Genomic DNA, 25,747 nt, shown 5'->3' with positions numbered 1-25,747 from the left:
TTGCAATGTAGCAAAGCCCTAAAAAAAAAACACCTATCAATTTAACAAATAAATCTTCAAGTAACTTATTCTTTTGCTTTTCAAAATATTTTTAAAAGATGTAACGAATTCATCTTATTCATGTTAATGTAGAATGGAATGGAAATAGAAATTAAAAAAAAAAAAAAACAAAAAAATTAACATAAATCTCGATTGTAATCATGATTTCAGGAATCCACATTGATAGCATTTCCCCATTAAAATCAATAAAATTTAAAAGCATCTCTACCGTGTGAGTCTAATAGCGGAGCAATTCATTTCATGAAATCTACCAACTTTATGAGCATGTTGACCGCGTATGCAAATCGCAATTGAAATTATAAAATTCACCTTAAATTTTAATCAAAGTTTGTGAATCACTTTGAATTGGGTCCTAAAATGAAGCTTAGATTGCTGATATTATTGTTCACAGCGATAAAGCTTATTTTTCTGAGTACAATGACCCTTACGTACGACCATCAAGAGCTTAAAATGGATTTTTAAATCAATTTTGAAAAATTAACCTCGCGGTCCTTCTTGACAGAAAAGCTCCTACTTGACAGGTCGTTCCAAGGGGACCATAGTTGATCCATCGAAAAAATGTTGTCTTTTCAAAAAAAAATTGCAATAAAATGAAAAAAGTGATCAGAAATGGTTTTTTAATCGTGTTTTTTGCCGTTGTACACAAAAATTGGCATAGGGCTTTAGTACCCAATTCTAGAGTTTTCTTTCCTTGGAATTACAAAAAACAGGGTACATGCTCCAAACGAAAACAACATTATGAAACCTCAATTTTGAAAAAAAAAATATTTCCTGGTTTTTTATTCATCACATCTTTTTTAATGATTATTAAAATCAAAAAAAAAATTGTCAAAACAACATTTTACGACGGATCAACTGTGGTTCCTTTGGAACGAGCTGTCAAATAGTATGCTTTTTGTCAAGAAAGACCGCGAAGTATTTTTTTTTGTAATTTTTGTCATTGCACTCGGAAAAATTAGCTTTATCGTTGTGAACAATAATAACACCATTATAAGCTTAATCTTAGGACACCATTCCGGTCAAGTTGGAATATTCCAGAAACAGTGAAATCTACTACCTAGATATTTTCAAAAACTACAACCCGTCACCCTCCAACGCCCTTCCTCAATTCTTTCTCAAATCTTTTTCATATGAAACGTGGATAGTCGCCAAATAATTTTATTTTTTTTATCTTATGCTACCCAAATGCTTTAAGGTGCCAACTTTTCCGTTCTGATTCTATTTAATAGCATGTCTACTGCAGGATACAAATCACGTCACAATTCAACCAAACAATCATGGGTTTTAAAATGAGTTAAAATAAGAGCATTTCTATTGCAGGACTCTATTACACTCAACCCCCGGTGGTTGGTCACTTTTTCGTTTGACACTTTTTTAGTTTGTACCCCGTTGGTTGGTCAAAGTCAAACTAAAAAGTGACGAACTGTCACTTTTTACAAGGCGCTCACGCAAACTATCAAAACAAACGTTTGATAGTGTGTGTGAACGCCGTGTAAAAGGGGTGTCAAACTAAAAAGTGACCCCGTCCGTTTGACAACAGTTGGTGTCAAACCATCGGGGTTTGAGTGTATAAAAATATTATAGAAATTCCAGCAAAAAAAAAATCACATGCGTCGAAGAATAAGGGCAAACAAACAGTACATCCTACTCACTTCTAATGTAAATTTCAACTAACTTGGGCTGAAAACAATGCTTATTAGAACGCTTCTTGCGTTCGAAAAATTATTTTTTTCAGTTAACATCATCTCAACCGCAAAAACAAAATTAAGTAACAATAAAACAAAATTTGGATCATAAAACAGCAAAAACTAGCATGGTCTAAATCAAAGGTTTTTCCCTAAAACGGAGTTTTTTTCGGTTTGGTGATTAGGGTGGCCCAAAACCTGGGATTTTTAGCGGCGGTTAAATTAATTGTTGTTCGCAAAAGAAAGGTGATTAGCGCCTATCGCTAGAAAAAAAAATCACATTTTTTCAGCCGTCAACTGGGACGAATCGGGACTACAGCCTGAATAGGGTCAACCGTTTTTAAAGCATTCAAAAGCTTCCAATTAGGAAATCGATGCACAAATTTAGTTGATCTGTATATATTTTAACCGAAATCGATTAAAAATATCAAAATGTAGTGCAAGAACCTGACTAAAACAGCTTTCCCAATTCGCCCCATGTGTCCCGTTTCGTCCCAGATGATGGTAATACATAACTTTTTCAACAATGGTAAACTTGAAATCTAGATATCATTTAAAAAAATAATTCATCGAATTTACGCAAATAAAAACAGCCATATTTTTTGAACCCTTAAACCAAGTTTGAGCGCAATCGAAGCAAAATTGAATTGGATTCTGCAAGTTTAACGTGAAATTGCTGAATAATCAGAAATCTGCTAACTGAATTTAGCAGTAATTGCACATGAAAGGTAAAAATTCAATTAAAAAAAAGGCCCAACATTGGTCAGGAGGTTCCTTGGCCTAAATATTAGGACGCGTTTTTTTTAATTTGGCTATCAGGGTGATCCAATTTAACGATTCTACAATAAAAAATCCTGACCAAAATAGTCAAAAAAAAATTAAATTCTTCATCATCTCAACCGAGCTCTCTTCAACGCAAATGAAACGTTATCAGTTAAAGTTTTGAGGAAAAATAGCCTTAAAAATAATCCAAAAATTGCTGTAATCGGTTAAAACGAGAAGAAGCTATGATTTTTAAAGATGTGTTTCCGTCATTTTTTCGAAAATTTGAATTTGTAGAAACATCCTCATTTAGCTAAGAAAAAAATACGTGTCTAATTATTCGGGCCATTATTAAGCCACTTTTCATTTTTAGTTCATTTTACAGATGGGTTGCTGTAAATAAGAGCATCTCTACGGCAGATCACCATTCAAGTTTCTTTTCATTAATTTCTTTACCCGAGTCTAGGTGATTTTCACTCAAAATTCCATCGAAATTGAGTGAAACAAAAACCTAAATTTCGATTCTGGATAGGTTCTGTTTTGAAGAAATCCGAATGAAAACAACTTAGGAATTAGTTTTTCGAAATTGTTGCGTAAGAGAGAGGTCCCATTTTATTCAAATGATTAATGAGTTCCAGCAGTTTTTGCTTAAGAAGAAAAGAACTGCCAATTCCACCTCTCGAATACGGTGCTCAAAAGTTTAAAAATCGAGTAATTTTTAAAGCATCTTTACCTTACTTGCTGTAATCTGAATTCTTGCCTTATTTATTGAGAGGCAGTAGGTTCCAAACGGTGGAGATGCTCTAAATCAGAGTTTAGTAAAATTTTCAACTTTCCCAAACCTGCAACGCTGTCATATTTCCTGTATATGTGTGATTGTGTTTTTATGTTTGTGATTTCTGTGTTCCTCCGGATGCTGTCTGTTCGCTTCTCCTTGCTCATCTTTTTTGTTTTTGTTTTTCTTTTTCTGTATTTTTTTTTTTCATCTTGAATACGTACATAGGCACTGTGTTTAAGGCATCTACAAAGTGGAGGTAATAATTAACATTCATATTTTTTTCTTGTTTAATTTTTTTTTTCTGTTTGTGTTTGTTCTGTGTTCTGGCAATTACCGGGGTTGAGCGTTTTTCACGCTACATAAAGGACTTTTTTTTCTTTCTTTCTATCTGGTTGATTAGTTTAGAGTTCAGTTGATTTCCCCCATTTTTTTTTTCTTGCAACAGGGGCTAGTATTGTGTTGGTTTCTCTCTGCAGTTGTTAGTTTAGATGAGTTAATCGTTAGTTATTTTTTGTTATTTTTGTTTTTTTTTTATAGGCATCCAAGTGGTATCATTTCATTTTTTTGAGTGTGTTTGTATTTGTCCGAAAGTCAAGGAAGTTTAGCCGATTTTGAAGCGTTTTCTCTAAAGGTCCGAGGAGTGTTGACTGGTTCTGTTTGTGTGTGTGTGTGTGTGTGTGTTTGTGTTAGTAACGCATGCTACACTTACAGCTTACACTTACGGTTGTGTGAGTGTGCTCTCCTCACGCTTGTTGGATGGACTTTTCACTACTACAGCTATTTTAGTTATTTATTTTTGTGGTTTGTCATTTTGTTGCAATCTTGTTTCAATCGCAAGTAATTGGCTACACTAACTACAAGTACGGTTTTTTGCATGCTCCAAATTAAAACCTAGAAAAAAAAGTTGCGAACAAAGGGCTGTGAAAACGAAAAGACCAAATGAAAAATCAACCCCGAAACTTTCATTTGTAAAAGTCATTTTTCTTTTTATTTTTCAAAGTAATGTCCATAAACCTATGACTGGAAAAAGAAAATATTTAAACTAAAAGACAACTAATCGACTAACAGAAAGTGATAATCTAAACCGTCTCCGCTTTAAACTGAATTCAATAGTTTTTTTTTTGCAAATATTTCTTTTTAGCTCACAACTTGCGCAACTTATTTGGCCTGTTTTTGTTCTAAAACGCGGGCGCGCACATTTCTTTTATAAATAATTTACAGTGTTGATGCGCTAGGTTTAGCGTCAGAAATTTCACCCTGGTTTTTTTAAGCAGAAACTTCCAAACAAATAGAAAGAAAACCAAACAAACCAAAGTAAAGAAGATCTTGCTGAAATAAATATCATGTGTGTATTTTTTCCAGTGTTTCGCGCGCGCTCTCTCTCTCTCTCTATAAGTCTGCCTAGAATAGGAATTTACTACACGAAACTCTCTTGTTTTTTTCTTCTCTCGCTCTTACTTGCACTACACTATCAAAAAAAAAAAACTAGAAACAAAGGACGAAAAGAACAAAAATCAATAATCATATGGGTTTTGTTTACTGTTTGATTGAACCGGGTCGGGGCATCAAATCATTCCTCAACGTTCTAGAGTATAATAGTTGTAGTAGTAGATTATAGTAGTAGTAGATCATCAGAAACAAAGGAAAACGAAAATCCTCTAAAACTAGTGTGTTTTTGCATCTTCTCATATTTTCCATTTAAAATATACATTTTTTCTGTAAGTAATCCTATTAATGGCACACAAACTATGTTTTACTTAGTTTTTTCTTGTTTTTTTTTTTACTGTTTTGTTGTGATTATTTCATTTGCAATCCTCCCTTTGCGCTACGCTCAATCTCATTCTTGCAGCAGCATAAAATTCGGTATTTCTATTGTTCTCTCTCGCGCACGACTCACCTCAAATTCTCTCTCACACACTCGCAAATCGCACTCTTTTGATGATGATGTTGTGTTGTCAGAAATCGCATTTTTTCCGCTTCCGATGTTGATATGTTTTTTGCTTAATTTTTTCACGCACCGAGAGAAATTTGCATCCTAATCTCGTCGTCTTTCGCTAACGTTATGAGTATCATGACTTTTCAAGCCGGATCGATTGGGATCTTTGTTTTGTTAGGGGTACGTACGTATTTTAAAGAAAAGTTCGGTCCGGATGTTGTTTGCAACGAATTTAATCGTTAAAAAATAAATCAACTCGAAAAAGACTCCCATGCCAGTTACCTTTTTTTTTCTCAGGGGGGGTCCACTTAACTCGCAACATTGAACACATTTCAAACATGTAAACAGATACACAATTGAGTTTTTGCCTTAAAACACGAATAATAATCCACGCATTTTTCGCCGACCTTATCATCAAACCGTAATTGGTGGCTATTGGAACGTAAATCCGGAGGGGTTGCAAACATTTACACGTGAGACACACATTCCACCACGTTTAAAACGTCAAATTGTACAGGGGTGGGACTGGGTTTTTTTGTGATTTCAAGTTTGGCGTTTCTTCGCACGATCCGGTTTTGTCTGATGTATAATGTTCTTTTTTTCAGTGCTTCATACGCTCACAAAAAATGATAATTCAAGTTTGAAATATTCCAGCATTCCTCCAAACAAAAATATTAGAAAAATAAAATAAAATAATTTGAATCTTTATCAACTTACGCAAAAGGTATTTCTCGGAAATTAAACCCGAGAAAAACTCATATAGCAGGCAAAGAGTGCGACTGAAAATTAAAGGAGGGCGAAATAATAGGTCGAAAGAACGAAAAGTCCTAAGATATCAAAACCTAAATTGCCCATAATTGCATAGATGGCCCATAGATGGCATTTTGATCATTGTTGAGTTATTCGGACCATAATGCTTCTTTCACCATGTAGATTAGAGGAATCCGAACTTAATCAACTTTCTATTTTGTAAATTTTCAGATTTTTTTTAAAATTTAATTAAATTATCACAAAAATGTCCCATATTATGCATTTATACGCGAATTATTAGGAAAAAATAAAGTTCTAGAATGCACAAAAATCATATCATGTACGGAAATAAACGAAAAAATCTAAAATTCAAGTGAAAAACAGAATGTTTATGCATAAAAAATAAGGATCAGAAGATTTTTAAAACACAGTGAACTCTCTCGATGTCGATATTGAAGGGACCGTCGAGAGAGGGAGTAATCAAATTATAGAATGGAAAATCAAAGCAATCTTCTTGAAGGGACTGAAAATTTTATTGACAGCTGGAGCAATATTGATATCGAGATGATCGACAGCCAGAGAGTCCACTGTACTATCGATTTAAAAAATGAGTCCAAATCTATTATTTGAAGAAATGAAAGTTAAAAATTAAATAAAAATTAATTTTGTTTTTAATCAATATAATCAAAAGAATCCTATTTTTTAAACCGAAAGGTTTGAAATTTCGTTTGAAAAAAAAAAAGAATTTCAAAACATTCAACATTCCAAAATTCAAAAAAATAAGGTTCATAAATCAAAATATTAAAAAAAAATCCCAAAAATATTATAAAACTAAAAATTTTGAAAATAAAATGTTCAGAAATCTAACATTCAAATAAATTTTGAAAAATAAATTTAAAAAAACTAGGATCAGTCAATTTGAAAAATAACATCGTTGTAAAAAAGTCCAAATCTATAAATTAAAGAAATAAAATTAAAATTGATTTTGTTTTAAATAAGGCTGGTACAAATATTTTTTAAAGTTTTTGTCACCCCCCCCCCCCCCCCCCCCCTTCAAAATTGGCCCGAAAAATCAGGGGGCAAAAAAATATTTTTACAATAAACTTCAAAATTTCAATGAAAATTTAAGTGCAACCAGCTGAAATCAAATTAAAATACATTCTTCTGCGTTTAAAATCATTTTTAGCATGTTTGGGTTTATTAAAAAATCTTAAATTTTTTTGAAAATTTTCGATGCGAAATCTTTTTTTTTCGATACAATTTTTGTTTTTGTCAGATCTTAAATTTTTTGAAACTGATGATTGCAAAACAACTGAACTAGTGTAAAATGCATTTTAAAACACTTTTTTCATTTAAATGTGAAGACTATGGCTTGTTATTTAAATTTTTATATTTTTTTTATTTTTTTGCCCCCACCCCCCCCTTGACCTCGGCCAGGGCCGAGGGACAAAACTTTTTAAATATTTGCATTGGCCTAAACAAAACAAAGGATTCCTATTGTATTAATCCGAATGGTTTGAAATTTTGTATGAAAAAAAAAACAAAAAAATCAAAAGCTTCAAAAAATTTCAAAATTGAAAAAATAATAGTTCAAATTTCAAAAAAATTAAAAATTGAAAAAATAATAGTTCAAAAATTAAAACATTAAAAAAAACCAAAAATTCAGATAATTAAATAAAAAAAATATTAAGAAAATCTAAATTCATTTGAAGAAGAGATTGACAAATTTAAACAATTCAAAAATCTAACAATTGATATATTGAATGAAAAGAAATTTAAAAAATTAATAGATTCCGGGAATTAAAAAAAAATGAAAAAGTTTAAAAAAATTCAAATAACATAAAAAAATCAAGATTTTTTTTTACAAAATTCCAGACATTTGAGAAATAATCAAAGGATTTTAAAGAAATTGACGAATTAAAACAATTAAAAAAATCTAAAAATTGATACATTTAATAAAAAAAAGAAAAACAAAAGATGCCGCAAATTAAAAAAAAAAACAAATAAAATTAAGAAACTAAAAAAAAATTTTTTTAAGGTTTTAAAATTAAAAAATAACATTCAATAATCTAAACTTATTCAATAAAATTTTGCAAAAATCAAGACATTTGAAAAATAATTAAAGAAATAAATGATTTAATGAATTTAATGCCTAAATCTTAGAACATTTTATAATTTTAAGCATGAACTCACCATTTTGTTTCTTTTAAAAAATCTTAATGATTAAAGAAGTATTTTAAGCCAATTTGAAAAAGACAAAATTTGCATCGGACATGTTCGCATTTTATGAAGTACGATCTAAAAAAAAGTTCAAATGACAAAAAATCGATTTTATTAAAAAAAGCAGAGGGATGAGAAAGGCAAAAGGTAAAAAGACATTAGGTCGAAAGGTTCAAAAAATTAAACACGAAACAGAAATTCTTTAAATAATTTCAAATTGAATATTTTGATCTCGCATTTCCTAAAATATTAGCCAATCTATTTGAAAGAGAATAACAATATTCATAAATGCATAGTTGTCCCACCCGAAATTTTTGGACACTTTTGAGATAATTCGGAATATTCAGCAAACAAAATAGAACTTCTAAAAAAATTGATGACTCTTTTTTCAAAAGAATCAGATTTTAAAATTAATCATATATTTTTTTTATTTCTTTGTTGTTTTAATTTATGAAAAATTTAACTGTCATAATTAAAAAGGCCAGATTCAAGAATGCTCAAGAATTATGTCAAACTTAAATTATTAATTTTTAAGATCCCCACATTTTAACCGAAATTGTCATATTTTGTGGAGCGAATGATGCACACAATAATCTTACCATTTGAACGTTTTGTTTTATGTTTGCAATGAAATTGACTGATCTGTGATCTTTCATTCATCCAAGTCCTTTCCCCACACATTTCTTTAAGAACTGGCTCTCATTTTGTTGTATTTTTTGCTTGCTAGCTTGTATGAACAGTAAATAGTACATGCATTTAAAACAAATTATTGCACTTATCTTGAAAACAAAAAAAAAGAGTAAAGTAAACATGCCGGATTCGCCCTCTGGAGGAAGAACTCGCTTCCTTCGGCCTTTCCGGTTGATTTTTACCTGTTGCTGTTCTATGTACAATAGTCTGTCTGTCTGTGTTGTTGTGTTTTTTTTTGTAATAAGTTAGGATGATGTCACATTGGCTGCGCAAACCTGTCGCACTCACCCCATCGTTTGCCCTCTCTCTTTCACTCCCTCCTCAAAAAAACAAAATCCGACTTAGCTACGATGAATGTTTGATTCTACCAACTACCTTTCTCTACCTTTGCCGCAGCTCAGTAGTGCTGTTGCTGCTGCTGTTGATGCTGCTGCTGCTGCTGCTGGGGATGCACGCCGCCAACTCCAACCCCGACCCCGGGCGACGGCGAGTGGTGGCCGTGGCCGTTGTTGCCACCGTACGGGGACGTACACTGGCTCGGGTAGCCGCCGACGCTGCTGTGGTTGCTGTTACTATTACTATTCATGCTCGCACTCTGATAAAACGGGTGCAAATGCTGCGATGACGCGGCTATCCGTTGCTGCTGCTGGTGGTGCTGTTGAACCTTCCGGACAAAGTCACTGTCGCAGCCGGCGCCGCCGTGGCCATTCCCGTCGCTACTGCTGCCGCCCAGGTGGATCTGGTTGGAGTTGTCGTCGAGGAAACACTGCTGCTGCTGTTGATGCTGGCCGCCGCCCTTTGAGGGCTATGTGGCCCAACCCTCGGATATTCTGGGTCTTTTATGCGCGTTCGAGGAAACCGGCGAGTCGTAGTCGGGCAGGTGGCTCGAGTTGCCGCCGCCGCCGCCGCCGACGTTTATGTGTCTGATGTCGACCGGGGAGGGCGCGTTCGTGGGTGTCACCGAGCCTGCAAACAGAGGAGAACCTAGAGGGTTACTTTCGCTTGGTCTGTTCGCTGGGGCGGGTTGGGTGGGACGGGACTGCGGAATTAGTGGCACACACACATAAACAAGCATAGAATCGTGTTTTTGCGGCTTATAAATTGTTAATTCTCATTATATTCCGAACTTGTTTCAATTTAATTTATTTTATTTGTTTGAAAGCTTTGTGAATTTCTACAGAATACAAAAGAAATCAAAATTTGAATTAAACTAAAAAATGGTTTAAATTAAATATTAATGTTCGATACAAGACAGAGAGCAAGAAAGCAACTCTCTATTTTCGAGATTCCTTTCCTACTCTCTTTTCTCGCCCGATTCTTCTGCTTTGCATCAGTTGACTCTTGTTCCAGACTGGGAGAGGGAAAGAGAGCTTCTTTTTTTTTGTAAATACAGTACTTGTTTGGTAACTGGACTGAGAACGTAGTCCAGTCACCGAATGCTGCTCGCTAACTGGGCTGAACGAAAAATAACGAGGGGATCACCGATGCATAACATTTTCCTGATGAAATATAAAAATAAAAGTTAATCAAATTTATTTACAATGCTTACTTTTCATATTTCTTTTATTGTGACTTGAAGTAATTTAAAAGTTTGATTTTTTTTATTTATTGAACATGATTATTACATCCATTAACCCCTCGGTCATTTCGATTTTTTGACGTTTGTCAGCTTTTTAACTGGGCTACGGCCCAGTTATCGAGCGCCCAATTAAAAGGCAGCCCATTTAAACAACGCCCAGTTACCCAACAACTACTGTATTTGATTTTTTGAATTTTTAAGATTTGAATTTTAGAGATCATTTTTAAATATTTTAATTTTTTGTTTTTGAATTCCTTAATTCCTTTGCATTAAAAAAAATGTAGAGATCCAGATTTTGCTGTTTTAAATTTTCAAATTATTTAAAATATTTCAATTTTTAAGTTCAAAAATGTTTGAAATTCTAAATTTTTGATCGCTTTGATCTTTGAATTCTTGTCATATTAGGTATATTTCTGAACTTTAAAAATTTTGAATTTTAACACTTAGGATTTTACAAATTAAATGAAAAATCGAACTCTAAAGTTTTAGAATTTTTTAGTTTATTTTTAAATTTATAAGTTTTAATTTTTAAAGTTTCATTTTAAATTTTTATGCTCTTGAACTTTTTTTTTGATTTTTTAACATTTAAGTTGTGAAGTTTGAACATTTTGAAATTTTTGAATAAGAATTTAAACTGATAAATTTTTATTTTTAAAACATGTTAGAATTCAAGAGTTTTTTCAATTGAAACAATTTTAATCTTTGATTTAATCTTCATGATTTTGGATTTTTCCATTTAAGGTCTTTTAAACTATTGAATTTAAACATTGTATGTATTTTTGAATTTTAATTGTTTGAATTTTATTAAGGCTGGTACAAATATTTTTAAAAGTTTTTGTCAACCCCCTTCAAAATTGGCCCAAAAAATCAGGGGGCAAAAAAAAAAATTTACAACAAACATCAAAATTTCAATGAAAATTCAAGTGCAACCAACTGAAATCAAATTAAAATACATTCTCCTGCGTTTAAAATAATTTTTAGCATGTTTGGGTTTATTAAAAAATCTTAAGATTTTTTGAAAATTTTCGATGCAAAATCTTTTTTTTTCGATTCAATTTTTGTTTTTGTCAGATCTTAGATTTTTTGAAAACTAATGATTGCAAAACAACTGAACTAGTGTAAAATGCATTTTAAAACACTTTTTTCATTTAAATGTGAAGACTATGGCTTGTTATTTAAATTTTTATATTTTTTTATTTTTTGCCCCCCCCCCCCCCCTTGACCTCGGCTAAAGCCGAGGGACAAAAACTTTTTTAAATATTTGCATCGGCCTAATTTTTTTTATGAAGTAATTTTTCTTTTTTTTTTGAATATTTGAACTTTTTTAATTTATGGTTGTTTTTAATTTTTGAATTTGAAAATCTTGGATTTTTTTACTTTTGACATTTGAATTCTTGACATTATCTATGAATTTATCATTTTTAGAATTCCTGAATTTTTAAACCCTTGAATTTTTCATTTTTTTGAATTGTAGTGATTGTAGATTTTTGCTGTTTTGAATTTTGAAATTAATTAAAATATTTTAATTTTCAAGTTCGAAAATGTTTGAAATTTTAAATTTTTGTTCGGTTTGATTTTCAATTTTCTAATTTTTGAATTAAAACATTATGGATTTTATAATTTTAATATATGTAATTCAAATTTGCTTCTCAAGTTTCAGATTTTTCGAGTTTGTTTTTAATTTTTTTTATCTCTGTTTTTTTTTTTCTCATCTCAGAGATTGTAGATTTTTAATTGAAATTTGTTTTTTTTTTGTGATTTTCTATTTTTGAATTACCGAATTTTGGAATTATTGAATTTTAGCATTTTTTGAATTCCTCAATTTTAAATGTTTGAATTTTTCAATTTTATGAATTTCGGAATTTTTAAATATTTGATCATAAAAATTTTGGATTATTGAAATTCATAATGTTAAGTGTTTTTGAATTTAGCATTTTTTGAGTTCCTGAATTTTTGAGATTAAGTTTTTTTTTCTAAAATGTTTGATTGGTATTTGATTTTTAAATTTTTGATCAATTAATTTTAAAATTTCAGAACTTTTGCCATTGTGGATTATAGAATTTTAAAATTGTTGTTTTTTTTTTTTATTTTCGTCGTTCAGAAATTTTAGAATATCATATTTTAATTTTTTTTTTAACTTTTGAATCTATAAATTTTCAGATTTTTCAATTTTGACATTTTGGCTTTATAAATTTTTAAACTTCAATTATTTCTAAATGTTTTGAATTTTCTGCAGAAAAATCTAGCTTATTTAGTTTATTTTGGCGAAAATCCAAATCCGGCCATTTGAAAATGAATTTTTTAAACCGGAATTCAAATAAGAAACATTTTTTTCTTCGAATGTCAATATTTTTCTGAGAAATCCTAAGCAAAGCTTCCAAATTTGCTGAATACATCGATCAGGTAAATCCAATCTCAGTTACAGATTTTAGAATATTTTTATATAATTTTGTATGGATAGCTGATATTTATCTAGACTTTCGCCAATCAACTTTTCATTGTATTTTTTATTTGTATGAAAGTTTGAAAGTTTGAAAAAATAAACTAATGTAAAATTTTAATAAAGTACCTTCTCCGATTTTGAGTTAGGATAAATTATTCAACAAAATTGGTCAGCATAATTTTAAGTCTGCTGGCCAGCGGCTTTTGAAAATATATATATATTTTTTTTTTCAAAACTTATTTATCATTTCTTTTTTAACATTTAAAAATCAAATAAGGTACTTTCAGCTCCTTTTGTTCATTTTCAGCGTTTCAGCGTTTGTAGATTCCTGCATAAATTTTGATTTTTTTATTCGTAAATTTAACAGCATTTTTATTATTGAAATAATCAACGATTTTTTTTTTGCGTTTTCAAATCCTTAAATGTAGGTTTAGTTCTCCACAAGCAACGTTACTGCCTTCAAACCCACCTGGCGTCGGCGTGAGATGTCCCGTCGACGATGGCCGCGAATGTATCAGATGCGAATGGTTCAAACTGTTGCCCATCGACGAATTGCTACTGTGGCCTCCTCCTCCGATCACGGACGCCATCGACGTCACTGTCAGCTGATTGTTGTGCTGCTGCTGCCCATTGCTTCCTCCGCCGCCACTAAGATTACTGTGATGGTGGTGTTGCTGCTGCTGCTGCTGCTGCTGCTGCTGTTGCTGCTGGTGCTGGTGCTGGTGGTGGGACGAGGACGAGTGATGTTCCCGCGGGGGTGAAATCGGTTCCGCCTTGATCTTTACGGACGACAGGGGGGAGGTTGAGGGAGGCGGGGTGCTGTTGGACACGGCCAGGTGGGGCAGACCGCTACTGAAAAAGATTCTGAGTAAGTTTGAGCGGGTTTTAATTGCGACATCAACTACCGGAAATGAAAGTTTTGTTGTACAGTAAGAATAAAAGAAAAAAGAAAAGAAAGGAAAATACAGTGCAGAACGAACTAAACCAAGAAGAGTTTAAAAAGCCACTTAAACTACGAACCGAAACCTACCTCGAGTGTTGGCCGAGCGAGTTCATGGCGTTCTGGGCGGCGTGGGCGTTGTTGGCGGCGGCCGCGCCCCACGACGCGATCATGCTCAGGTCGGAATTGATGGAAAAGTCCTGCGCCCCGAACGAGCCCAGCGTCGTGGTGTAGTTGGACAGGCCCGGGATCGGCGTCTGGAGGGCCACCACCGGCGTGTTAAGGTTCGTCTGTTGCCGCGAGTGCTGAAGGAAATTGAAAGGAATTAGTAAGAGTTTCCTGTAGTCACTTCGATTTGGAACCCACCTCCACGTAGGACATGTCGTCGTTGCCCATGGACGGGTTCATCGGCGTCGGTATCACGACTCGCAGGTTGGACGACCTCGCACTCGAACTTCCCGGTGAGTTTTGCTTCAACGATTGATGTTGCACTAGAAAATACAAAAAAAAAACAAAAAGTTTAAAATTCGATTAACATTTCAACCGCCGCCGTCAATCTCTGCTTCAATTCCGCACGAGCGCCTCTCTCGGGCGGTCTGAACTTTGTGTGTGGGAGTTGCGTTAATTAGGAACCAAACAAACACACGTACGAACGCACGCACCAGAAGCACGTGTGTGCGCGCGGTCCATTAGGCAAATTAAACCATGCAGTTTTAAAGTTGGTTATGCGTTGGTGGTTTGACGGTGGTGGCACGTTCGAATCCTGGGGCCACCGCGAACAGCACCCACCCTGAGGAAACGCAATTTTATGGGCGGGACACAGTGGGGCTAGCGCAGAAGAAAATGTTTATAATCCAAAAATTTAAAGGATAAGTTTAATAAGAAGTTTAATTGAATCATAGGATTTTGAATTTATCAGTACAGTCCAGACTCAATCTTGGGAAGGCCTTGGAATAATTTCGAACTAACAGTTCACAGAAAAGATCCCTTTCTTATATTTGATTGTCGAGCTTAATTATGACCCCTAATCCACTTTTCAGAATTGAATAAAGAGGTGAATATTCAGCATTGTTTTGTTCTTGATTCCATTATCCTAAGTTCCATACAAACCAAAGTTATGCTATCAAAATTGTAATGTCGATATCTAATGGCAGTGCTGCCAAATCTTAAATGTTCATACGTCACCCGAAAAAAAAGTTTTTCAAACTGCGCTTACTATATTTAAACGAGGGTTGCAAGGGGCAATTTCTTTTTTTCAAAAATTTCATTAAATTTTATTAAGTGCCGACATGTCATGGGAGAGTTGCCAGATTTGCAATATTTTGACTCATCAGAAAAATAATGTATTTTCCTAAAGTAAGATGTGAAAGAACGTTGCCAAATCATTTATTTTTTTTTAATAAGTACGTATTTCTACTCAATAAAACTCAATGAAATGTCAACTATGCTCCTTTTTGTATCAAAAGTTTTTCTATACAACTCTTCCTTTACTTTAGAAAAAATAGCGTTCGTTAATCATAAAAGTGACTTTAAATATTTGTATCTCTTGTCTCTCTTTTGCTTCAAATTTATGTCTATCGTCTAAAGTAACTTCTTGAAATTAACTTCTTTTCTTATTCTTTCTAACTCTTCTCATAATTTAAAAGTATTCACAAGTTTTTTTTTTTTGTTGAAAATGTTGCAAGTTTTAAAGTATAAGTACAGCAGTTGTTCGGTAACTGGGCTGAAAACGTAGCCCAGTCACCGAATGTTGCTCGTTAACTGGGCTGAATAAAAAATAACGAGGGGGCCACCGATGCATAATATTTTCCAGATGAAATATAAAAATAAAAGTTACTCAAATTTATTTACAATGCTTACTTTTCATATTTCATTAATTGTAACTTGAAATTAAACAAAAGTCTGATTTTTTTTTTATTTATTGAATATGATTTTTGCATCCATTAACCCCTCAGTCATTTTGGTTTGTTTTGGTTATTTGACGTTTGTCTGCTTTTTAACTGAACTACGGCGCAGTTATCGAGCGCCCAGTTAAAAAACAGCCCAGTTAAACAACGCCCAGTTACCGAACAACTACTGTACCGTAAACCGGGGTGACTTTGATCGGATTTCAATTTGTTTTTGGAATAATTTTCAACAGGTAAGGGTTTTCTCAAGATTATTATTTTTAAAACATGTACTGGGGTAGGCCACACAAAGTCCATGCACTATTTTGGAAAAAAAAAAGTTTTTTCAATAGTGTTTTGAAAAATAGTTACATTAAAATTTCTTAGTTTAAATTCCGGGGTGAATGTTTATATTTAGTTAACTAAGCTTTATAACAAAATACATATAAATTTTAGATTTAAATTTTAAAAAGATGGAATTTGGCGTGAAATTTGTTAAAACTGGTTTTGTTTATTAAATTATTGATTTATATTGTATTTTATACTGAATTCGAAGCACGAATCAAAAGTTTTCACACTTTACATGAAATTTGTTCAACTGAAATTGCCTATAAATTTGGAGATGTTTTATTAATTGTGTTTGAAAACACATATTATTTCTTATTTAAAAGTTTATTTACCCTTCTCCAAGCGTAAAATTGTCGAAAGAATCCGAAAATGAATTCCGTTTTCCGATTCAAAATCATGTTCATTGGGAAAATCATGACACTTTGAGAAGTTTAAAATAACGACTTTCATCAACAATTTCTTAACAATAGTTAACTAACTAATTTTATGAAAAGTTCTTTTTGAGGTACTTTGAACACTTCTCTGCCACGGTCAGTATGATTCTAAACAATTCCGTACGTATTTTAATTGTACTTTTCATTTTGCGGAAAAATCGCAAACCTTTCAAAGTCACCCCGTTTTACGGTACTCAAAAAATCTCAAATTACCGTTTTTTTTACGAAAAAACTCAAAATTTACATTTTGAATGATGCGAAATTTTGAAAAGATGTTCACTATGTTAAAGTCTTTAGTAAAAATATTTAAATCCTATTTTTTTAAATGCTCAAATAAAAAAAAATGAGTTTGAAATCATAAACACCTACATATTGTAACAACACAATTTTTATCGATTACAAAATTTATTGATTTCAAAAACACTCAAATTTTTTTTTTTGGGTTTTAGTATTTTCAGAAAGAGAGATATTGACGAAAGATTTTAGTATTTTGCACTTAAAACTCTAATTGCAGTAATCTATACAACATTTCGTCTCATTTGATTGCATTTTTGATTACACAATTTTGCGTTATTTGAAACCCATTTTGCAAATTATGAAAACTTTGGAATTAAAAAAAGGGGCATTTTTGAAGATTTTAGTAATTAAAAAAACATAAACGCAGTGAAAATTCTAATAACATATTGCGTTATTTGATACCAATCTATAAATATATTTATTAGCAATATTGTTTTACAGCAATAAAGTAAAACTTTGTTTATTTTTATCAATTTAAAAAAACTAGTAAAGTTAACCAGAGCTAATTTCAATTAAAGTTTTTGGACACCCCAACATAAGAGGGCAAAATTAATTATTAGGCAGATGCAAATATTTTTAAAAGTTTTTGTCCCTCGGCTCTGGACGAAGTCGAAAGGGGGCAAAAATATAAATATTAAAATAACAAGCCATAGTTTCAACATTTGCATAGAAAAAGTGTTTTAAAATGTATTTTACACTAGTTCAGTTGTTTTGCAATAAAAGTTTTCAAAAAATGTAAAATTTGACGAAAACAAAAATTTTAGCGATAGTGATGGAGCAGCCGTGACTGACTGGTTACGGTGTTCGCTTTGTAAGCGAATGATCCTGGGTTCGATTCCCATCTGCTCCAAACGAGAAAGACCAGGAAATATGAATTTTTGAAACTCTTAACATGAACGAAACATTAAAGTCACTCGAACCGGGGTTCGATCCCCCGTCCTTTGGATTGGTAGAATTAGGAATACTACTACTACAAACTATATACGTGCTGGGTCTTTGTCCATTTGACAAGGACTCGGAAGTGCTAAATAACGTTTGAATCCGATTGATGCAAACGTTCTTTAGGGCGGGGCTTGTCGATTCAAGCTGAAGTACCTCGCGCACGGCTAGCCTGCGTAGAAATGGGTCACCGAAGCTCGGCAGAGCTAACACCTTCCTATGCGAGTTATTTGCATGTATAGAATTTAAAATCTAAAATACATGGAAACAACTCAATTTGTAAGAAGCGACCGCGTGGTCCCGTTTGGTTGGTTGCACACACACACGCACACACAACAAAAATTTTAGCGATAGTAGACATCGAAAATTTTCAAAAATTCAGAATATTTTTAAATCAACCCAAACATGCTAAAAATGATTATAAACGCAGGGGAATTCATTTTAAATTGATTGCTATTAATTGCACTTAAATTTTCATAAAAATATTGAAGTTTTTTGAAAAAATATTTTTTGCCCCCTGAATTTTCAGTCCAACATTGAAGGGGGGGGGGGGGGACAAAAACTTTAAATAAAATTTGTACCAGCCTTATTGCTGAAAATAACAATTTCGTTGAAAAAACTTGAACTTGTACATTGTATAACTTTTATTTTTTTTATTTTCAATCAAATGGGACAGGTTTAGACTTTTTGCTTATTTTGAATTTTAAGATCACAGATCGTAAAAAGGCCATTTAAAATTTTATTTCAAGTTTTACAATATTCTTTAAAAAACTTGTTAAATCGATTAAATATAAGCCATTCCAGGTCCACTGGATACACTTTTGGACTCGACCTTCACCGATTTGGACCAAACTTGGAGGGAACGTTCATAAATCGATTGTTAACAGAAATCCCAAGTTTGGTGCTGATTGGACCATCCCTCTATTTTTGGCACCGTCCTCTTTTTTGACGATTTCCAAAAAAAAAGCTTTTTTTTTCTTTTAATCATAACTTTGCAAGTATTTGAGCAAAAGACTTTCTCCAGGTTGCATTTTTTTAGGAAATTGTCCAAGGAATTCGATGAAAATAAAATCTAAATCCTCAAATGCCTCCTAACGTTATATTTTTTACGTTTTAGATTTTAATATTCACTTTTGACCATTTCCTTATATTTTATATTTTTATTTTATCGCCATCGTTTTCCCCGGACAATTTTACACTTTATTGGAGTGTAACAGCGATTTTGCTGAAAAAAGTTTGATTTTGCTAAATTTAAATCCGAAATAAGTTTCCCACATGTTAAAATCGAACTATGCGGGATTCCCCCCTTTTTGTTGAAAAGTACACCAAGTACTTCCGAGTGCTTTATTTCACCAAATCAAACTTTGATCAGTAATATCGCTGTTTCTCGCCAATAGTTCATTTTAGTTTGAGGTTTGCATTGATTTTTATGTAAAATTTTCCGAGGAACACGATGGTAATAAAATAAAAAAAAATAAAAAATTGGTCAAAACTGAATTTTAAAACTTAAAAAGTCAATATTAGGCATTTGACGGTTAAAATTTAATTTATATCAAATTTCTTGAACAATGTTCTACAAAATGCAACCTGGAGAAAGTCTTTTGCTCAAATAGTTGCAAAGTTATGATCAAAAGAATTTTTTTTTAGAAAATCGCTAAAAAAGAGGGCGTTGCCAAAAATAGAGGGATGGTCCAATCAGCACCAAACTTGATATTTCTGATAACTATCGATAGATGAACGTTCCCTCCAAGTTTGGTCCAAATCGGTGAAGGCCCAGTTGACCCGGAATGACCCATATATATTTCAATAATTGAGAGGAAGGTACCAGCCACCTAAAGGAAGATTAAGTAACGTTTTTTTAGGTTCTAAAATAATTTTTGTATTTTATTTTAAAGAAAAACTTTTACTCAGAATTTTGAGTACGCCATAAAATCAAATTTTGCGTCATTTGGTAATCGTATATTGTGAAAATCTAAGTATTTCAAACTGAATTTGGATATTATGAAAATTAACGAATTTAAAAAATACGGCATTTTGAGAAAATCATAGTACAGTGCAGACTTGACTACCTGAAGGCCTTGGCAACATTTCACTTCGCATAAGGCCGATGCAAATATTTAAAAAAAGTTTTTGTCCCTCGGCCCAGGCCGAGGTAAAGGGGGGGGGGCAAAAAAAAATATAAAAAATTAAATAACAAGCCATAGTCTTTACATTTAAATGAAAAAAGTGTTTTAAAATGCATTTTACACTAGTTCAGTTGTTTTGCAATCATTAGTTTTCAAAAAATCTAAGATCTGACAAAAACAAAAATTGAATCGAAAAAAAAGATTTTGCATCGAAAATTTTCAAAAAATCTTAAGATTTTTTAATAAACCCAAACATGCTAAAAATTATTTTAAACGCAGGAGAATGTATTTTAATTTGATTTCAGCTGGTTGCACTTGAATTTTCCTTGAAATTTTGAAGTTTATTGTAAAAATATTTTTTTTGCCCCCTGATTTTTCGGGCCTATTTTGAAAGGGGGTGACAAAAACTTTTAAAAATATTTGTACCAGCCTAATAGAATCACGAAAAAATATTTTTTTTGTCTTATTTACGATTGTTGAGCTTTAGTATGACCCCTGAAAATCTTTAAATTCCAAGATGGCGGTCAAAATGGCGGTGACAAAATATTGAGAAAAAGAAAATGATTCAGCCATTCAAATTTGACTAAAATGGGGACACAGAACTCGAAATTAATGTTAAAAGCAAGAAAATAAAAAAAATACGATTTTATTGAATTTATAATTCGTTTATCCGAAGTCCCATACCAATTTTCGGATAATCCAGGCTTCGGATAATCGAGCCTGGAATGCACTTTTAACCAAAAATAATTCTAATGCAGTGAAAAAACAGTTTTTCAATCATTTACGATTTTGATTATTTGTATTATGTTGATTAAAAAAGTCACTTGTAAGAATTTCCGCCATTGACAGAATAATTACGAGCTTAAAAGCATAAAACGCGCCATAAACCACACCGTTTAGAGACCTTTCCAAACAACAACACACACACACACAAAAAAACACAAACAACAACAAGCTCCGCCATCACTATCGCGATTGCCAGGGAAAACCACATTAATGCTTTTCCCGGGAAATATCGATGATGTTGTTACCACCGTTCATTTCGGTTCGGTCGGCTTATTGGCTCGGGGTTGCCCCAGGCGGCGCGTCGCGACGTCGAGCACACTCTGGCCCTGTGACGCAAATCACGAACTCCTGTCACCTTGGAGAGCTCTAGCGCGCGCTTTTCATTTCATTTCATTGCCAACGGGGGGGGGGGACGGATTTGTTCAAATTTCCTGCCCTTCCACTTCGGAACCACCGGCTCTGACTTTGAAAGCTTTGGCCGACCGACGTCAACCGACGCTGAAGTCCAGGTCCAGGTACTCGCACTCACTGATGGGCCGAGTTGCTATATTTAATTATTATTATTTATTCATACTTTGTGCCGGGCACGGGAATGGTAACAATTCCCGTTAACGGAAGTGACCTCGCGCCGCGCCGAGTGGATTATGTTGTTAACGTTCACTCGCACACAAAGTCACACGGTAAAGTATAAAATCAAGCAAAAAAAAAAAACTCACGCGGAATTGAAGGAGGATTATTGGTTTTAGAGAAAGAGTGAAGAAGAGAAAACAACTCACGCGGGCCATGCTTACTTTTGTTATGGTTATGGTTATTGTTATTATTACTGTTATGCTGTTGGTGCTGGTGCTGATGCTGGTGGTTATGCGTGCCAATACCTGGGCTCGGTCCGGGGCTGGGAGATCCGCCGAGGGGCGACGCCGAGTGGGGGTATCCGTTGGACATTTCCAGCAGACCGCCGGAGGGATACACTGGAAGCAGGATGAAAAGAGTTAATTATTTATTCGATGGTACTAAGTGCTGCTTCAGCTTTAAAGTTTGTTTTTGAATAACTGGAATCGGAAGTAACCCGCTGAACTCATATTCATTTCAAGTTTACAAGTTTTACCACAACGACATTAAACTTAAACAACCGATTGCACACGTTTCAATGTGAGTATCACATTTTAATCAAATATTTTTAGAAAAGTGTAATAAAACGTTGAAAATTGGCTAAAAAAGAAAATTGAGATAATAGCAAAAATAAAAGCATTCCTTAATAACTTAAAAGTCATAATGACCTTTATTATGGACTGGGTGGCTACCATCTGACTCAGGCAGACCAAAATTTATTAAAAAATTTAAAAAGAAATCGAAGGGATAATTATTGAAAAATATGTGGTAACGATTTTTAAATTATTGACACTGAATAATTTTGTTTATGTTTCCCTTAAAATATTAAAAAAGCTCGAAAATATCAATGAAACCACAAATGCATTAAAAACCGAACTATTATTTTAAAAACATGAAACTTTAAAATGAACAAAACTTTTGGCAAACTGTCATCTTCTGATTCTGATGTGAATGAATAAAATACCCAAACATAACTGATATAAAAAAAAAAAACATATTTCACTATTGGCCCGCTAGGTTTGTTACTTTCAAATTTGGTCCACCATTCAACAACTTTAAGCACCCCAGATTTAGAATGTTTTCATTTTTATAATATCTTATAATGATATTTTATTGTAGTTTCAATTAATTTTAAGGATAAGGATAATTGAAAGACTGACTAGAGACGAAGGACAAAAAATTTAAATAAAATTCCTATCAGCTTGAATTGAAATTACCAAAAAGTTTTTTTTAATATTCAAAATTTTTGTTATGTTTTGCCATCAGCACTTAGAGCTTTTTTTAAATTGGTCTAAAGTTATCTATTTTAGCATCTTTTCAAAAGATATAATTATTTAACTAAGTGCCCGATTTTGAAGTTCCAGAGAGAAATTTGTAGGAAAATTTCTCAGCTCTTCAGCAAAAAAATCTGATTTTTCAAACTTAAAAATATCGAAACTTTATTTAAAAAAAGTAAATTCGGCACTTTTTGACTGTGTCCAGAAAAAGTGTCCTCCTGCTCCACAAGCGGAAAACGGGTGTTTAGGTTATTTTAAGCATCTGTGCAAATTTTGAGCAAAATTGGTTGAGATTAACCCATTGATACTCGAACCTAAAGTCGGTGAAAACAAAGTTTTTCATACAAAAATGACTTTTTCAAATCGCTAATAACTTTTCAGGATCGGGTTTTACAGTTTTGGTATGTTCTACAAAGTTGTAGAGCATTAAATTTCCAATGAAGAATCTCACTTTGGAGAATATTTGGATGGAAGTAGCGCAGCGTGCAGACCAAACCGTAGAAAAATTGGATTTTTCATACATTTTTTCGATTTTTCCCATACAAACTTCACCTTCGAGTATCATCGGGTAAATGTTGACCGATTTTGCTCATATTTGGCCCAGAGGGGAGATCGAAGTAGCCATGTACGAGTTCGGACGTGAAATTTTTTCGGTGCCAAAAATTTGACGTTTTTCTTCAGTTTAGAGTTATTTTTCATTGGCAAATTCCAAGAAGGTTTCTGATAAGTTTTTCTAATTTATTTGTGCTGTAAGTGAATTCTACATGATAAAGACAAAAGTGAAGCTCTGCGTGATGTTTTTCGTGTGGCGTAACGGAAAGTATTTCCGTTTGGTTCCAGCCGTTCCGGCAAGGCCAGAAGCTGTTCATAACCTGCGGATGCCTAGATTCGATGATGTTCTAGTGAGACAACAGCATCGCATTCGATGTATATTCAGTTTGTCGAATGCTTTGAAGAACCTTGGTGAGATCTTTCCATACATTTTTTGGCCATATAATTTATATTATATTTTATACATCGAATGAAATATCCTTCCTACCCCACCCCATCTTCCATGTTTTTAATCCAAATTCTACACCCTCCTCCCTTTTCCCCCTCCTAAAAAATAATAATTTCTTGCCAAATTTACACTTACACAACCAACCACAACTCATTCGGAGCGTTTGGTACGGTATGTCCACGCTTCCTTCCTCCCCTGTTGATTCTGTGAAATGTGATCCGTTCTCAGAATCCGTCTCTGCGGTTAATGCAACGCAGTAGGCCTGGCCGCTTTAATTTTTGTAATACATATTCGGGGTTACTCGGATGTAATGCAATCATTAATATTGACAAGAAAGGACTTGGGGCGTAATCTAACCACAAGTTCTTCCAGGATGCTTTCTTCGGACTGGCTGCGCTTGTGTTCGATTAGATTAGATTAGATTAGATTTTGCTCATATTTGGCCCAGAGACCTAAAATAGCTCAAGGAACAATATTCAGCTTGTGGAGCGAGGTTTTGAAAAAAACTCCCATATTCTGGGCACCCTACTGTAGATTCAATTTTTCTTTTAAAAATGATTCCAAATACTCTTGTTTGACCAATTTTTCGTATTTTTTTTTAAATACACTGTTCTTTAAAAAAATATATCTCTTAAACCAGATTTTGTTTTTTTTTTGTTATTTTTATTGTTGTTATTTTTTTGTAATTTTGCTGTAATATTGTTATTATTTTGTTATAATTTTGTTGTAATTTTGTTATAATTTTGCTATAATTTTGTTATAATTTTGCTGTAATTTTATTGAAATTTTGCTGTAGTTTTGTTGTTATTTTGTTGCAATTTTGTTTTAATTTTGTTGTTATTTTGTTGTAATTTTGATGTTATTTTGTTGTAATTCTGGTATAATTTTGTTATAATTTTGCTGTAATTTTATTGACATTATGTTCTAATCTTGTTGAAATTTTGTTATACTTTTGTTATAATTTTGTTGTGATTTTGTTATAATTTTGTTGTAATTTGTGTGTTTTTTTTTGCAATTGTGTTGTAATTTTGTTGTTATTTTGCTGTAATTTTGTTGTAATTTTGTTGTTATATTGTTTGAAATTTTGTTGTAATTTTTTTATAATTATATTACAATTTTGCTGTAATTTTATTGAAATTTTGTTATAATTTTGTTATAATTTTGCTGTAATTTCATTGAAATTATGTTGTAATGTTGTTGTTATTTTTTGTAATTATCTTGTAATTTTGTTTTTATTTTATTATAATTTTGCTGCAATTTTGTTGTTATTTTTTGGAATTTGGTTATAATTTTGATGTAATTTTGTTGTTATTTTGTTATAATTTTGCAGTAATTTCATTGAAATTATGTTGTAATTTTTTTATAATTTTGTTGTAGTTTTGTTGTTATTTTGTTGAAATTTGGTTGTAGTTTTGTTGTTATTTTGTTGATTTTTTTTTTTGTAGTTTTGTTGTAGTTTTGTTGTTATTTTGTTGTATTTTTTGTAATTTTGTTGTAATTTAATTATCATTTTGTTATTATTTTGCTGTAATTTTATTAAAATGATGTTGTAATTTGGTTGTGATTTTGTTATAATTTTGCTGTAATTTTATTGAAATTATGTTGTAATTTTGTTATAATGTTGTTATTTTTTTGTAATTTTCTTTTAATTTTGTTATTATTTTGTTATAATTTTGCTGCAATTTTGTTGTTAATTTTTTGTTAATTTGTTGTTATTTTATTGCCATTTTGTTTTAGTTTTGTTGATATTTCATTAAAATTATGTTGCAATTTTGTTATTATTTTGTTGTAATTTTGTTGTAGTTTTGTTGTTATTTTGTTGTAATTTTGTTATATTGTTGTTATAATTTGGCTGTAATTTTATTTAAAATTATGTTGTAATTTAGTTGTATTTTTGTATTTTTGTATTTTTCTATTTTTGTATTTTTGTATTTTTGTATTTTTGTATTTTTGTATTTTTGTATTTTTGTATTTTTGTATTTTTGTATTTTTGTATTTTTGTATTTTTGTATTTTTGTATTTTTGTATTTTTGTATTTTTGTATTTTTGTATTTTTGTATTTTTGTATTTTTGTATTTTTGTATTTTTGTATTTTTGTATTTTTGTATTTTTGTATTTTTGTATTTTTGTACATCATCGAAAGAGAGCAACTTTCATGGAGCAGCTTGGTACTCCACTTCTTAGGCCCCACCAGCAAGAATC

At 32.2% G+C, this 25,747-nt stretch overlaps 2 protein-coding genes across 15 annotated transcripts in view; both read right to left on the bottom strand.

Annotated features, from left to right (window-relative positions):
• Positions 1 to 8,776: 8,776 nt before the first annotated feature.
• Positions 8,777 to 9,686, bottom strand: LOC119769363 (ell-associated factor Eaf-like; the record flags this gene model as incomplete). The annotated part of the gene is made up of 1 exon (XM_038261410.1): positions 8,777 to 9,686. A coding segment is annotated over one exon (408 nt), but the record flags the coding sequence as incomplete, so codon positions are not given.
• LOC6030964 (myocyte-specific enhancer factor 2) overlaps positions 9,669 to 25,747 on the bottom strand; it is a 132,348-nt gene continuing 116,269 nt past the window's right edge. For 4 of the 14 annotated variants that reach the window (XM_038259502.1, XM_038259503.1, XM_038259508.1 and 1 more), the window contains 5 exons: positions 21,436 to 21,627; positions 14,210 to 14,334; positions 13,934 to 14,148; positions 13,373 to 13,767; positions 9,669 to 9,865 (listed from right to left, as the gene is read on the bottom strand). In XM_038259502.1, the coding sequence (XP_038115430.1) occupies positions 9,687 to 9,865; positions 13,373 to 13,767; positions 13,934 to 14,148; positions 14,210 to 14,334; positions 21,436 to 21,627 (1,106 nt within the window). In that variant the 3' untranslated portion in view covers positions 9,669 to 9,686. The remainder of the gene's footprint in view (positions 9,866 to 13,372; positions 13,768 to 13,933; positions 14,149 to 14,209; positions 14,335 to 21,435; positions 21,628 to 25,747) is intronic. The other 10 variants (XM_038259507.1, XM_038259510.1, XM_038259513.1 and 7 more) reach the window with 8 other exon arrangements.

This window comes from Culex quinquefasciatus, chromosome 3 (genome assembly GCF_015732765.1).
Source record: "Culex quinquefasciatus strain JHB chromosome 3, VPISU_Cqui_1.0_pri_paternal, whole genome shotgun sequence".
Taxonomy (NCBI): domain Eukaryota; kingdom Metazoa; phylum Arthropoda; class Insecta; order Diptera; family Culicidae; genus Culex; species Culex quinquefasciatus.
The sequence above is the reverse complement of the archived record's forward strand: the minus strand, read 5'-3'. Positions and strand labels throughout refer to the sequence as shown.